This window comes from Rhinoraja longicauda, chromosome 8 (genome assembly GCF_053455715.1).
Source record: "Rhinoraja longicauda isolate Sanriku21f chromosome 8, sRhiLon1.1, whole genome shotgun sequence".
Taxonomy (NCBI): domain Eukaryota; kingdom Metazoa; phylum Chordata; class Chondrichthyes; order Rajiformes; family Arhynchobatidae; genus Rhinoraja; species Rhinoraja longicauda.
Window position 1 is genome coordinate 37,708,101 of NC_135960.1, and position 14,904 is coordinate 37,723,004.

Consider the following 14,904-nt stretch of genomic DNA (forward strand, 5'->3'; position numbering starts at 1 on the left):
TGTCACCCCTGATTCACCAGTCACGGTTGCCTCTGCCCCTTCAGGCCACTTCTTCCACTGCACGGCCAGCATGCAGGCTGTTGAACTGTGACACGTTGCAGCTGGGGCACCAGTGAGGGCAGTCTATTTATCCCTGCACGCTGTTATGAAAGCAACACCACACGCAACGGGCCACTGCCTTGTGGTTTCATTCAATTAGCCTTTGGCGATAACTCCCAGCCATCTGCTTGTGATTTGTGTGAGACAACAGCACTGTGCCCCATTGTCAGACTTCAGTAGTAGCTCCTCAGATCCTGGAGTAATCCTCCACCCACCCCCATCCTCTTCCCTCTTTCTTAGTTATTTTTATTCTCTTTCATCAGTTTACATTCTGTTGCCTCCTCTTTTCTTTTATCCCCTGCTACCACCTCCCCCCACCCCCCACCCCCAGCCCCCGTACTCCTTGCTTCCTATTCCCTCCCGCTCAGTAATTATGTTTCCATTAGTCGCGGTTAAAAAGGAGGCCAAGGTCACCTCCATGAACTGGGCTCCACACAGCTGAGGATCCATGTTGAGAGGTGAAGCTGGGCAGATGCTCTGTGACCTGGCAGACGAGTTAAACCGTTACTTTGGATCTGTCTTCACTGAGGAAGATACACACAATCTCCCAAATGTTCTAGGGGCCGGAGAACCTAGGGTGCTGGAGGAACTGAAGGAAATCCACATTAGGCAGGAAATGGTTTTGGGTAGACTGATGGGACTGAAGGCTGATAAATCCCCAGGGCCTGATGGTCTGCATCCCAGGGTACTTAAGGAGGTGGCTCTAGAAATAGTGGAAGCATTGGAGATCATTTTTCAATGTTCTATAGATTCAGGATCAGTTCTTGTGGATTGGAGGATAGCAAATGTTATCCCACTTTTTAAGACAGGAGGGAGAGAGAAAACGGGTAATTATAGACCAGTTAGTCTGACATCAGTGGTGGGGAAGATGCTGGAGTCAATTATAAAAGACGAAATTGCTGAGCATTTGGATAGCAGTAACGGGATCATTCCGAGTCAGCATGGATTTACGAAGGGGAAAACAAGCTTGACAAATCTACTGGAATTTTTTGAGGATGTAACTAGGAAAATTGACAGGGGAGAGTCAGTGGATGTGGTGTACCTCGACTTTCAGAAAGCCTTCGACAAGGTCCCACATAGGAGATTAGTGGGCAAAATTAGGGCACATGGTATTGGGGGTAGGGTACTGACATGGATAGAAAATTGGTTGACAGACAGAAAGCAAAGAGTGGGGATAAATGGGTCCCTTTCGGAATGGCAGGCAGTGACCAGTGGGGTACCGCAAGGTTCGGTGCTGGGACCCCAGCTATTTACGATATACATTAATGACTTAGACGAAGGGATTAAAAGTACCATTAGCAAATTTGCAGATGATACTAAGCTGGGGGGTAGTGTGAATTGTGAGGAAGATGCAATAAGGCTACAGGGTGACTTGGACAGGTTGTGTGAGTGGGCGGATACATGGCAGATGCAGTTTAATGTAGATAAGTGTGAGGTTATTCACTTTGGAAGTAAGAATAGAAAGGCAGATTATTATCTGAATGGTGTCAAGTTAGGAGGAGGGGGAGTTCAACGAGATCTGGGTGTCCTAGTGCATCAGTCAATGAAAGGAAGCATGCAGGTACAGCAGGCAGTGAAGAAAGCCAATGGAATGTTGGCCTTCGTAACAAGAGGAGTTGAGTATAGGAGCAAAGAGGTCCTTCTACAGTTGTACCGGGCCCTGGTGAGACCGCACCTGGAGTACTGTGTGCAGTTTTGGTCTCCAAATTTGAGGAAGGATATTCTTGCTATGGAGGGCGTGCAGCGTAGGTTCACTAGGTTAATTCCCGGAATGGCGGGACTGTCGTATGTTGAAAGGCTGGAGCGATTGGGCTTGTATACACTGGAATTTAGAAGGATGAGCGGGGATCTTATTGAAACATATAAGATAATTAGGGGATTGGACACATTAGAGGCAGGAAACATGTTCCCAATGTTGGGGGAGTCCAGAACAAGGGGCCACAGTTTAAGAATAAGGTGTAGGCCATTTAGAACGGAGATGAGGAAGAACTTTTTCAGTCAGAGAGTGGTGAAGGTGTGGAATTCTCTGCCTCAGAAGGCAGTGGAGGCCAATTCGTTGGATGCTTTCAAGAGAGTGCTGGATAGAGCTCTTAAGGATAGCGGAGTGAGGGGGTATGGGGAGAAGGCAGGAATGGGGTACTGATTGAGAGTGATCAGCCATGATCGCATTGAATGGCGGTGCTGGCTCGAAGGGCTGAATGGCCTACTCCTGCACCTATTGTCTATTGTCTATTGACCTAAAACGCAAGGTGATGGAGGGACTCAGCAGTCAGGCAGCATCTGTGGAACGAAATTGAGAGACGATATCTCAGGCCTTCTGTCAAGTTCTGAAGATTTCATTCAAGTCTCGGCCCAAAACGTCATCAGTTCATTTACCTCCTCAGACGCTGCCTGATCTCCTGAGATCCTCCAGCAGTTTGTTTTTTACTCAGGTTTTCAGGATCTGCAGTCTCCCGAGTCTCCTAGGACCAACCTGAATTGCATTTTCCTTGTTTTCTCTCCCCTCAATTCCCAACCCTCTGATCCTGTTAATATGAATATTCCTCATATTTTCGTACAATAAAGGAGGCCATTCAGCCCATCAATTCCACCTGTCAGGTGCTTAGTCAAAGAAAGGCTTCATGAAAGATCTTAGATGGGTGGGAAGATTTAAGAACTATATTCCAGAATTTGGGACAGTGATGATTTAAGCAATGGCCGCCAATAATGACACAAGAGACAGATGTTGAGGCGGTCAGACTAGAGAAATGTTAAGGATTTAATGCTCCAAGATTATAGAGATAGGAAAGGTCTGAGGCCATGAAGGAAGTTTAGCATGAGGAGATGTATTTTAAAATATGGACCTGATTCTTTGGTGGATAGGATTGTCATTTTTAAACTTGTGCTGGGAATAAATCTTAATATAGCATTGTTAAATTCCCATTCATCATTATTTTGTGAGTTTCCCACCCACATCTAATTGAACTAGTAGCATCCATCCACATTTTAACAATAGATGTAATTTTCATATTTTTGCATTAGGACTTGGAAGACATTATCTAGTTGAAAAGTGCTGAGGGTGTTCTGTATTATTGACATGGTCTTCCAGATGAGGGAATCTGTCTGATCAGGTGGATCCCATGGTATTGTCCACAGAAGAGTAGGGAGTTCACCATTTGTTTTCACTCCTAACCAATGCAACCAATATTGCTTAACTGAAACAAAACCTGAACAACACCAAAGTGTTAGAGAAAGTCAAAGTGATCTGCCTTAGCTGACAGTGAATGATGTGCCTAGTGCATGGATTTTCTGCTTTAAGATGTTCATTCACCCATTGCTCCCCATGCTCCATCCCTTGCTGTGGATACATCAGCAGTCCCCTAATTTCCTAATTTCCCAGACTGCCATATCACCTCTCCCAGGCAAGCCTCAATGTCTTGGTGGCTAAACCTGACACAGTGATGGCAATCACCCAACATCACCTTCTCCCCAACAGAAACTCTGACCTACACTTGGAGCCCATCCCTGAAGGTCATCCCTGAACCTAACATGGACCATCCCCATGAAAACCTTGATGCATTGCTATCCACCTACAGGTCCACGGGAGGGAAATCCTCAAAGGGTTGAGTCGTGCACACAAAGTGTTGTTGCTCAGGTCCCCACATAAAATGTGCGGTCGATTGATTGGTCACTATAAAATCATCACTACTTTAGGCGGATGGCAGAACGGGAGAAGAGATCAAGGGTATGTGAGTGGGAGAAGGTTAGCGGAAATGCTCAGGAATTGGTTTTATGGGCTTGCATGGATTTCATAAGCAGAATTGCCTCCTCCTTTGTCAAAAATAAATAGGAAAATGAAAATGGTTCATCCAGAAGTCCTCAGCTCTGAAACGTAAGTTCTCAGTTTGGCACAGAAGTGTCAGTTTGTGTTTTCTCTTCCTTTCGCCAAGCAGTACAGTCTTCTGTAACTTCGTTCTCATTGCTTTATTAGGACATGTAACCTCTGTTATAAAATTCAGACCAGATACTCTGGGAAATTGGCAGGAGTTAGCTTTTTTGCAGTGATTTAATACAAGGCTTCTGAGGCATTTTTAAAAAGCTATTGTGATCATGTAATGATTTGGTGCAGACAATATTTGAATGAATGCCAAGATGGACAATGAAATAAAGAGATTAATTCATATTTAAAATAGAATTGTTCTAATATGAAACAATAAACATTATCCAGCAAACTAACTGGTTTTTAAATTCCTTCCACCCTTCATGCCTTGAGGTTCAAACACAGACCAGGCACATTAATTTTAAATATAAATTCAGATGTTTAACAGAGTTCATTGTGTTTTAAATTAGTCACAGATTTTGTTTTCTGTGTGTGTGTGAGTGTGTGTAATAACTGTCTCCTAATAACACATGCATTTGCAGAAGGTCTTTTTTCATAACAACTTCGTGTTGGGCAGATTTGCAAGAGTTTTACTTTATTACAAAGTGGTGATCATCTGTCAATTTGTCAGGGGGTTATTATAACGTAATTAGGTATAAGATCCATGCTGGGTTTATATAAAATGCATTTGCAGAAAGATTAATCAAAATAAGAAATCCTTACGCTGCGAGTTGGCAACACAATGATGGATTGAAGCACATATTCTTTCAATGATGCAACCTCTTTTGGTCATCGAGATCACTATGTTCTTCCAATCCTAGCTGCTTAAACTTCTCCCAGTATTTTTGGCCACCAGTACCGCCATGTTTTGGCCACACATTCTAGAATTCATAAACTTCTTGACCTCCCTTACTCTCTCTTCCTCCCTTCTCTGTTTGGTCGCTGCGGTGAAATCTTTTAACCTTCCACTTGCCACAACATGTCTTCTTGACAAGGTATCTCAGCAGGTTTTGAGTCATATACTTGAGATATAGTATGGAATCAAATCCTTCAGCCCATCAAGTCCACGCTGATCATCAGTCATCCCTTTACACTAATTCTACATTTATCCCTTTTTTTATTCTCTCCACTTTCTCTTCAAACTTGGATTGTTTTCTCTGGAGAGTGGGAGGCTGAGGGAAGACCTTCCTGGTAGTACTGTATATAAATTCACAAGAGGCACAGATAGGATGGATTGAATCTTTCTCCCAGGGTGGAAAGATCAAACACTGCACGGCATAGATTTACGGTGAGAGAGGGAAAGTTTAAAGGAGATGTACGATGCAAGTATTTTACAGAGAAAAAGGTACTTGGAGAGACAGGAGAAGCAGATACCATAGCAACATTTAAGATGTATTTCGACTGACACGTGAACAATCAGGGAACAGAGGGATACAGACCATGTACAGGCAGATGAGAATAATTAGATTAGAGAAGACGGGGCGAAGGGCCTTTGCTGTGCTGTACTCCTCTATGTCCAACGTAACAATGTAACATGGGTGCAATTTGCAGCAATCTTTTAACCCACCAACCACGTGTCATTGTGATGTAGGAGGAAGCCAGAAAACCCGAAGAAAACCCGAGCGTTTTTCACAGGGAAAATGTGCAAAGGTTTTGTGTATGGTAAAAAAAAGCAATGTTAAGTTGACAATTAGATCACCGAGCATTCCGTCTTTCCAGCAACCACCACGTCTGCTGCCACTGTTGTGTCCACACAGTGGGCTGCGGAGAATGCCACGGAGGCTCCTTGTGTGGACGAAGCTGACCCTGCATGTATGGTCGGCTCCCATGTTCTCGGTGAGTTATATTGCATCTCAGTATTGTATTGTATCTCTTGTATTGTACCACCTATTGTATCTCGGTATCACAACAAATAAATGCATTAACGCTTTTGTTACGTCTGTATTAGCTTCAATCATGTTCAGAAGGTGGCAGGAAATAAAGAGTGCAATGCAGTTGTTTCCTTCCAATTCCTTAATATAATGCCAGCTTCAGTCAAGTGGATCAGACAGATCCTCATGGAGCAATGAGCCAAGCATCCTGAGGAACACAGGACCCAAGTCTAGTAAAACATTGGCCTGTGTGCGAGAGAAACACTGGGTCAATAATCAAGGCTGGTAATCCAGAGAAATGTTTGTTCATAAACCAGAGAAACAAGGCCAATTCTTCACAGTAGTGCTGGGCCAGTAACTCACAATCACATTGGGCAATAGCCCAGGGGGACAACAAAATAAGAAACTCTGGCCAGTATTCCAAACAAACCACGGAAAGCAGATCAAGGAAGCTAAAAGAAGCAGACAGATACTGGACTGGTAATCCAGCAAATTCAGTGATCCAAGAGTGCAACCAATCTAAGTATCCACCAGGATAAAACAAAGTTTACAGAAACTTGAGCCAATAATTCTGTAAGTCAGAGAAACGACAGCTCAATGGGCTGAATCTATTCCCCATAAGTGAGTGAGCTGTGGATAGGTCTGAACTTAAAATGAACATATTCTGAACGGGAGCCATACCTGCCACTTCTGACCTTAGCTGTGCAGGACAAGAATTGGAAAAACAACACGGTCATGGAACTGGGTTGTCCACTTAAGTAGTAACACCTATGTTTGTAATCTCAGCAGGGAGCATAGATTGAGGAGGGTGTGAATGGCCAGGCTGGGCGAGTGGGATGTGTGTAAGACCACTGTTCACCTGACCACAAGCAAGGTCAGAAAAGCAATATCCAGTCAACTTCAGAATGCTCAGTGCAAAATTGAGAACACAACTGTTCCCACTGGAGCACCCCCTCCTGCCACTCCTGCTTGTCTTCCCCTCCTTGCTACTGTTAGGTACATTGGTACATTGGCATTCCTGGCATTTCCCCGACTCCTCCCCAGCTCCGGGCCCTGTCCCACCTCACCAACCAGCTCATTGACCGTCAGGTGCCTGTCTGAATCCTGAGCGGACAGCACCTAACCTGAATCGTGTCTGCCAGTGAAGGCGAACAACACACGCAAGGGAGGCGAGGGAAACACATGACGGGGTGGGTCTGTTGTCCTGCGGGTGTTCCCGTGATTGCCCATCCCCATTCCGGGCGAGGCTTGGTGTGACCATCCCTCAGTCTAGCCAAATCTCCGTCAGCCACTGAAAGGAAGGATAAGAAAGGTCTCATTGCCTCTTGCCTTTCTCGTCAGGGAGTTTTTTTTTCCCGCTTTACTAACTCCGTCTCTCATTGTTGACTAGATAAAGCTTTCCCCAGCACAAGATCTCTCAGGCTCTGCACTACTTTTCTCTCTATATTTTGCTTCCCTTGTCCCTGTTTCCATGGTGACAGCAGGAAGCATTGAACTTTGACAAGGTCTCTCTCTCTCACGTTCCGTGAGTATTACCTCTCAAACCCTTTGTCTCTACTTTGTGCCCACCTTCTTGCATCCCCCCACCATCCCCCCCCCCCCCCCTCCACCCCTCTTGCTGGTCTTAGTCACTCTCTCGCTCTCCTTTCCTTCACCACTCAGACGTCTTGTATTGACTTACACACGGCACACAAGCATGGACCCTGTTTGCTTTGTGTTTGCAAGGCTTCCCGTAATAATTGCTTGATCACTTTCTGCATATTTAAGGTCAAACCTTAAAAGGTAACTGTAAAAGGATTTGCAGCCGATGAAAGTATTATATACGCAATACCTATTAAGAGAAAGAGAGGTTGGCTGCTCAGTTGCACTCCTGATGGACCTTTGCTGAAGAGAGAGCTTTACCATTAAGAGCTCTTAATGATCATGTTCCCCTTTCAAGGTGTCACGTTAAATAGTCTTCCTGGGGAGACTCTCCACTTAATGGTATTTTCCAAGTAGCAGTAATGTGAGACACAAAATTTGTTGTGGATGATAGTTTATTTCTCAATGACTGGTAAAACAAATGATTATTAGCAGGATGTTTCAGCCTGAAACAAGGAACTGCAGGTGCTAGTTCATACCCAAAAGCACACAAAGTGCTGGAGTACTCAGCAGGTCAGGCAATATCTATGGATAACATGTTCTCCAAAGATGCTGCCTAACCTGCTGAGTAACTCCAACACTTTGTGTCCTTTATCAACTTTGTGATCTGCTTGGGATTTTCTGTTCCTGCTCGTTGGAGGGATGTTGGTTTATTTCATTGGGGGGCTGCTTTGAAACATTTCCTTGAGGTAAATCCGGGTTTCCCACTGAAAATGAAGCAATAAGGAAAATAGAGAAACATGGAACTGCAGATGCTGGAATCTTGAGCAAAACCTTTTGGAGGAACTCAATGGGGGTTAGGCAGCATCTTTGGTGGAATTGGATAGGAGATCATTTCAGGTCGAGAGGAGAAGAAGGGTCTGGACCCGAAATGTCGTCTGTCTATACCTCCAAAGATGCTGCCTGATCCACTGAGTCCCTCTTGCACTTTGTGTTTTGGTATGACGGAAGGAGACTGGGAGAGTTGCCTTTTCCAATGTTGGTCTGCTGTGCATCATTGGAGTAAGGAAGAGGGAGCTTTCGGTATTTTACTGACCAGCGAAGTGCTTCAGTAGTTTTTTAAAAAAAATTATCATGTATACAGAGATACAGTGAAAATCTTTGTTTCGCGAGCTGATCATTGTAGCAGATCATTCCATATACGAGTCCAATCAAACTACACCAGATTCCTGGGATGGCAGGACTTTCATATGAAGAAAGATTGGATATACTCGGCTTGTACTCGCTGGAATTTAGAAGATTGAGGGGGGATCTTATAGAAACTTACAAAATTCTTAAGGGGTTGGACAGGCTAGATGCAGGAAAATTGTTCCCGATGTTGGGGAAGTCCAGAACAAGGGGTCACAGTTTAAGGATAAGGGGGAAGTCTTTTAGGACCAAGATGAGAAAGTTTTTTTTCACACAGAGAGTGGTGAATCTGTGGAATTCTCTGCCACAGAAGGTAGTTGAGGCCAGTTCATTGGCTATATTTAAGAGGGAGTTAGATGTGGCCCTTGTGGCTAAAGGGATCAGGGGGTATGGAGAGAAGGCAGGTACGGGATACTGAGTTGGATGATCAGCCATGATCATATTGAATGGCGGTGCAGGCTCGAAGGGCCGAATGGCCTACTCCTGCACCTATTTTCTATGTTTCTATGTTTCTACGTACACATGAGCACATCAGGTAGTGCATAAAAGAAAACAAACAGACAGCAGAATTTCACATGTAGGAAAGAACTACAGATGCTGGTTTAAATCGAAGGTAGACACAAAATGCTGGAGTAACTCAGTGGGACAGGCAGCATCTCTGGAAAGAGGGAATGGGTGACGTTTCAGGTCGAGACCCTTCAGAGTGTGTAGAGAAAGTAGAAAAAGTATTCTGGCCACATGGGATTGTCGAAATTATGGCACAGAAATGGTGTTGATGTTCCATGGAGTGTTGCCACACGTTATTTTTCTCACCCTGTTCCCATGTCCCTCACAAACATATCCAGCTTCCTTGCACCCATTCCACTCCCCTCCCTGTAGATCTGTGGTTGCTTAATCAACATTGTTCCTCTCAGTGGGTAAGAAGAGGAGCTTAACGTGGTCGAGAAGGAGTGGTGAATTATTAGTACCTTACCGCCAACAATATTGTCTTCCTCATTCCGTGCCTCTGTTCGGGGGCAAAAGTGGTAGATCAGCTGTAGAGGTAGCAGGAGATGGAATTCATGTATCACCTGAGGAGGAATTGGCTTATCATTTTGCAGAAATCAACTCCAGCATCGAGGGCTTCAACTGCAGTTTTGGGGACACACAAGGCAATGAACTCTGTGGCTGGTACCCTGACTCTTCAGCCCTGACAAAATGGACTGTCCACTCTGGGGGTCCAACGACTGAAGACCTGGGGCTCAACTCTCACCACCAAGCAGGTAAGTGGCGAGACAAAGGCGAGTGAGAGTAACTTCACTTGGAGCGTCCCTCTCTTCAATAATTTCTAATGGTTGTCGGGGTTTACATTTGCTGTTGATGTTGGGCAGCAGCCTGGTCTTACCCTTTCACCTTACACTGCTTGGCTCTACCATGAATGCATTGAAGGCGCAGCAGAGCTCAGACAACCCTGCTCTTGTCCAACCTTTCATCATCCAATGCCAGAATGTCCTGAAAGAGACCGGTCACAAAGTCTACCTAGATTTTCTCCTTCCCAAGCCTGATTTTAGGCCATAAGCTGTACCTGAATACTTTTGTGCTCTTCTCCCTTAATCACTCAGCAACCTTTGACAATCGTCTGGGATCTTTACACTACTTCATTTCTAGACCCTTGCATATTCCTAGTCTTTATCCCTCATCATTGGCCAAAGACCGAAGCATTGGTATCCTTTCTCTCAACCTTTGCACCTCCATACCCCTCTTTCATTCTTTAACGCCACTTACAAACAACCTAATTTGTCCAAATATCTCGTGAACTGATTGCAAGAAATTTGTTGTCACATGGAATCTTTCATATATCCCCTTTTTTCAGATAAATGGAATTACCTGCACTTAGAAACCTATAAGATGCTGGAAGGGCAGCGAGCAAGGCTACTTAGTCCCATAGTGCCGCCCCTGAACAGCCACCGTTGCATGGTGTTTGGGTATCAGATGCATGGTGCCAATGTAGGTACCCTACGGGTACTGCTGAGGAAGAAAACAGATGACGTGGTGCTCTGGTCATTGAGAGGAGATCAGGGCGACAAGTGGAAAGAGGGAAGGATCATCCTACCAGGATATAACAGTGACTATCAGGTAACCTGCCACTTACATTGCAGTCACACTGTGCATTACCAGCCCTTTTTGAGTTTGACGAAGGAGTTCTCCGTTTCATTATATTCCATTAATGTATGTTCTTTCTCCTCCTAGGTCATCATTGAAGGCATTGTAGGAACTAGCACGAGTAGAGAGATGGCCATTGATGACATTGCCATTGCATCTCATGTCTCGATTGACCAATGCATTCGTAAGTACCTGAGTCTCTCCGTCAACTGCAAATTATCTCCTGTTACCTATGGGCTGGAAGGGAAAGAGTGAGAAGGGGAAAAATATGACGGGGTTAGTAGCTTCTGTAAGCTGATGTATCAACGACCGCAGCGTGGCGCAGTAGATAGGTTTATTGTCGCACATCCTGGTTTTGATCCAGACCTCTGGTGCTGACTGTGTGGAGTCTGCAAATTCTACCTTTCACCATAGATGCCCTGGTTGCCTCCTGCATTTCAAAGATGGGCTGGTTTGTAGATTAATTCACCACTGTAAACTACCCATAGTTTAGGAGGCTGCAGTTGATGAGTATGCAAGAAAGAAAAAGTCACAAGAGTAAAAGGATAAAAGACGGAATGGATGGATGGATGGGAACCCATAAACTCAATGGGCTGAATGGCTGCCTTTGGTGTAGAATATGAGAAAACATACAATGTTCACGTTTATTAATGATGAATGAACTAAACTTACACTTTGTTACACCCCCTGACCTGGGCTCATCTATACATCCCTTCTGAGCTTTTTTTCCTTAGGTCTCTGAACTCCAACAATATGAGTAATATCATTATTATGATATGACGGGTCGTGTGGGGTAACTTGGCTGGATACAATCTGCAGCCACAATACCCAGCACTCACACAGGATAAGAGTGTTCTGCTTTGGGAGAACAAGCCAGAGGAATGCTACACTGTTAGGGTACAAAACGAGAATGAAGATATTTTTAAATGGGCATGGGAATTGTCTTGTGAATGACAGAGCTGGAAGTTCATGTAGAAAGATTGGAAACAGCTTTAGTTTTAATGAGTGCCTTAACATCTGAAACATGGCAATCTGCCTGTATGTGTCATGATCACACGGTTAGCCATGAAGTTAAGACCAGAGAGTCTATTCTTTCATGATGTTGGTTGAGAAATTAACATTAGTGTGATGTACTGCAGAGATCTTTTATGCTTTTATTCACAAAATGCTGGAGTAACTCAGCAGGTCAGGCAGCATCTCGGGAGAGAAGGAATGGGTGACGTTTCGGGTCGAGACCCTTCTTCAGATGGGTCTTTTATGGCATCTTTTATGCTTGTCTGACTGCAGATGGGGCTTTTCTTTAATGTCTCAATGACAAGCGTACAGCAATCCCACAGTACCTCATTGGAGAGTCAGCCAATATATTGTATTTGGTTATTCCCACTGTGAGAATGACAAAGACAGCATTGTAGATGTCATAGATAGATACAGTGCGGAAACAGGCCCTTCATCCATTGAGTCCATATCAACCATGCACATAAACCATGCAGTTGCACTAATCTGACACTAAGAGTGGAGAGGGGAGACAGCTGGTGCAAAGAGGATAGGGGGAGTGGTGGGACAAGAGCCGGAGGTGATTGGTAGACTAAGCACCAGTGAAGGATGATGGGCCAACAGAGCCAAGAAGGGGAAGGGGAGGATGTGGGGTGGGAGATAGATGCAGGCGGGTGACAGATGGAGGAAAATTAAAGAATAAAATAATAGGCTGATGAAGCCAGGTTGGTGGAGGGAAGAGTCACCATGGAGACAACTGCTGGAGGGTGATAGAGGTGAGAGGAGAAAACCCATGTTGTCACAAGGTGAACCTGCAAGCTCCACACAGGCAGCACCAAGGGTCAGGATTGAATACGAGTCTCTGGCACTCTATCCAGGTCTCTATCAATTGCCCCATTATGCCACTCCTGGGCATAAACGCGTCTCCTACCTGTGTTAATCTCTTGGCCATTTGTAGCAAAGTATAGCTGGGTATCCAGAAGGTTAACAGTTGTTATACTTTATTCTCAGAGCCCATCAGTGCCTTTCCTGGGATCCACACTAGTGAGACACCAACAGGTAAGTGTGTTATTTTTCTTACTGAGGTTGCTAGATACTTGTAACTCTCAGACAATGGCCAGTTGGAGATATTTAACCACACGGAAATGCATGAGCAAATGTAAGGGCTGTTTCTCCATGTCTGAAAGCTTTCTCTTGGCCTGTTTAGGCTTGACATAAAGTTGCAAAAGTGGAAAGTAATCTGGAACTGACTAAAAAGGAATGCTCTTAAATTACTCTGTGGGCCGAGCACTTGATGAATTTGTCTGAAATTTTCCTCCTTGCTCCATCTCAGTTAATATATATATTTTTTTTGAATGGTTAGCTCCCTCTGAAAAATAGCAGAGGGAGGAAATTCAGCAAGGTACACCAAGTGTTTGTACACTCACTGTGTGCAGCATAGTGTTGTTTCTGTACTTTAGGCTCTGATTGATTGGCCTACAATGGTAAATGTAATCTCCTAGATTGTTTTCTGATTGCTTTAGTGTTTGCTGCTGTGCTTGAGGATGTGCTTTTATAATGTCATTGACCACATTGCGCAGAAACAACAGAAGTGAAGCCATTGTGCATCATGGGGTATTGCTCGGCCTCACTGCCTGCTGTGGTTACGGTGGATTCTGGGAGGTTCCCAGGCCCACTACCGCCATCACCATGAAGCCCTGCCATTTTGAGCGATCAGATGAGCTGGGTAGCACCTCGCGACCCATGCAAGGGCGACCTGCTGCATTCAGAGTCAGGTGGCCACCAAAGAGTGGAAACTTAATTCCAAACCTCCATCCTTCCCCTTCCACCTCGGCAGGGATGCCGTAAATTGTGACGGCATACTCCCATGATGCACCGGGCCCGCTGAGCATGCTCTTGTCAGTCAATGAGATTGGTCCCAGTGCTATTTTGTGTCTCTCCACCAGGGGGGAGCCCTGCGGGGAGTGAACCCACAGTGGAGTCCGTGTCAGCACAACCCATGCCCAATTTCTGGTATTACATTATGGCAGGAGGAGGTGCTCTGATAGTGCTGCTCTGTGTCTCTCTGAGCATGGTGCTGTACCGCCAACGCTACGGATTTGCAGCCAAGAAGAGCCTTCACTCGGTAAACGTCCATTTCCCCAACGGCTGTGTTACAGGTGTGGAGCCGGGGCTCACTATAAAAGTGGGAAAGGAAGATTACAGTTCAAACTGAGAGAACACACTGCTAGGAGTACCCATTAAAATTAAAAACAAAAACAAACCGAGAAAGGTTAATCATATTGCCAGCTCTACTTGCACTCTCCACTGCAATCGCCATGGGAACACCGCTACTTTTTTCTCTCTCTACTCTACATCGCGCTTGTGGATTATAAATAGAAAAGAAAGAAAGTGACGATCTCATATATCGTGTACATTTTCCCTTTCTTCTGAGAGAACTGGTTATGCAAGATCTCCACAAGTAGCGTGCAAGGCAGACTGGAAGGACAACCCTTCAGTGTTGGAAGGAGTGGCTTTGTGAAGACTTGCTGATACCTCTGTAATCTTGGGTGGAAAAGAACCAGCCATCATAATCTATGAAAAAGTATTTTTTAAGAAAGCGAGGAATTGCATCACAGTTCCCACTGAGGTCATTTTTGTTGCAGGGACAAGCTGCATTTTTATTTAATGACAATGGGGCAAAGTGGTTGCTTTAATGCGGGGTAATTCTAGGCAATACATGCTGGGTTCCATGATTGTCGATATTCATTATCTCTATCTGTCTTAATTTTTCACAAGCCTTTATAAACTACCTCTTCTAACTTTCTAACATTTGGAATAGATAAAACTGTTTTATCTGTTGTGCTCTTTTGTTCCCTCCATCCCTTCATCTAACACCATCATAGCTGGGTAATTAGTCAGGCATCCTGTTGGTTTTCATGAGATTGGTTTTACCTACACTCCAAAGCAATTCACGATACTTATTCAGGGAGTGTGGGATATGATACAGATTGGGACATGGGTACTAAAGGCCTGTTCATATCTGATCAAAGCCTTGTATCCTTTAACACCCATGAATGACAAAAATATGTTGTGCAAACTTGCATACATCTTTGTGCATCCAATTGTTTTCTAACTTCACTCTGGTTCTGATTATTCTCTCTCCCACTGTGGGAATGATGTCTTTTGACT

The 14,904-nt window shown here is 44.6% G+C and overlaps 1 protein-coding gene across 2 annotated transcripts in view; it reads left to right on the forward strand.

The window, feature by feature from the left end:
* The window catches only part of LOC144595863 (neuropilin-2-like), a 97,024-nt gene that overhangs the window by 62,397 nt on the left and 19,723 nt on the right, over window positions 1-14,904 (forward strand). For both annotated transcript variants that reach the window (XM_078403669.1, XM_078403668.1), the window contains 5 exons: window positions 5,678-5,794; window positions 9,699-9,860; window positions 10,451-10,713; window positions 10,828-10,924; window positions 12,745-12,792. In XM_078403669.1, the coding sequence (XP_078259795.1) occupies window positions 5,678-5,794; window positions 9,699-9,860; window positions 10,451-10,713; window positions 10,828-10,924; window positions 12,745-12,792 (687 nt within the window). The remainder of the gene's footprint in view (window positions 1-5,677; window positions 5,795-9,698; window positions 9,861-10,450; window positions 10,714-10,827; window positions 10,925-12,744; window positions 12,793-14,904) is intronic.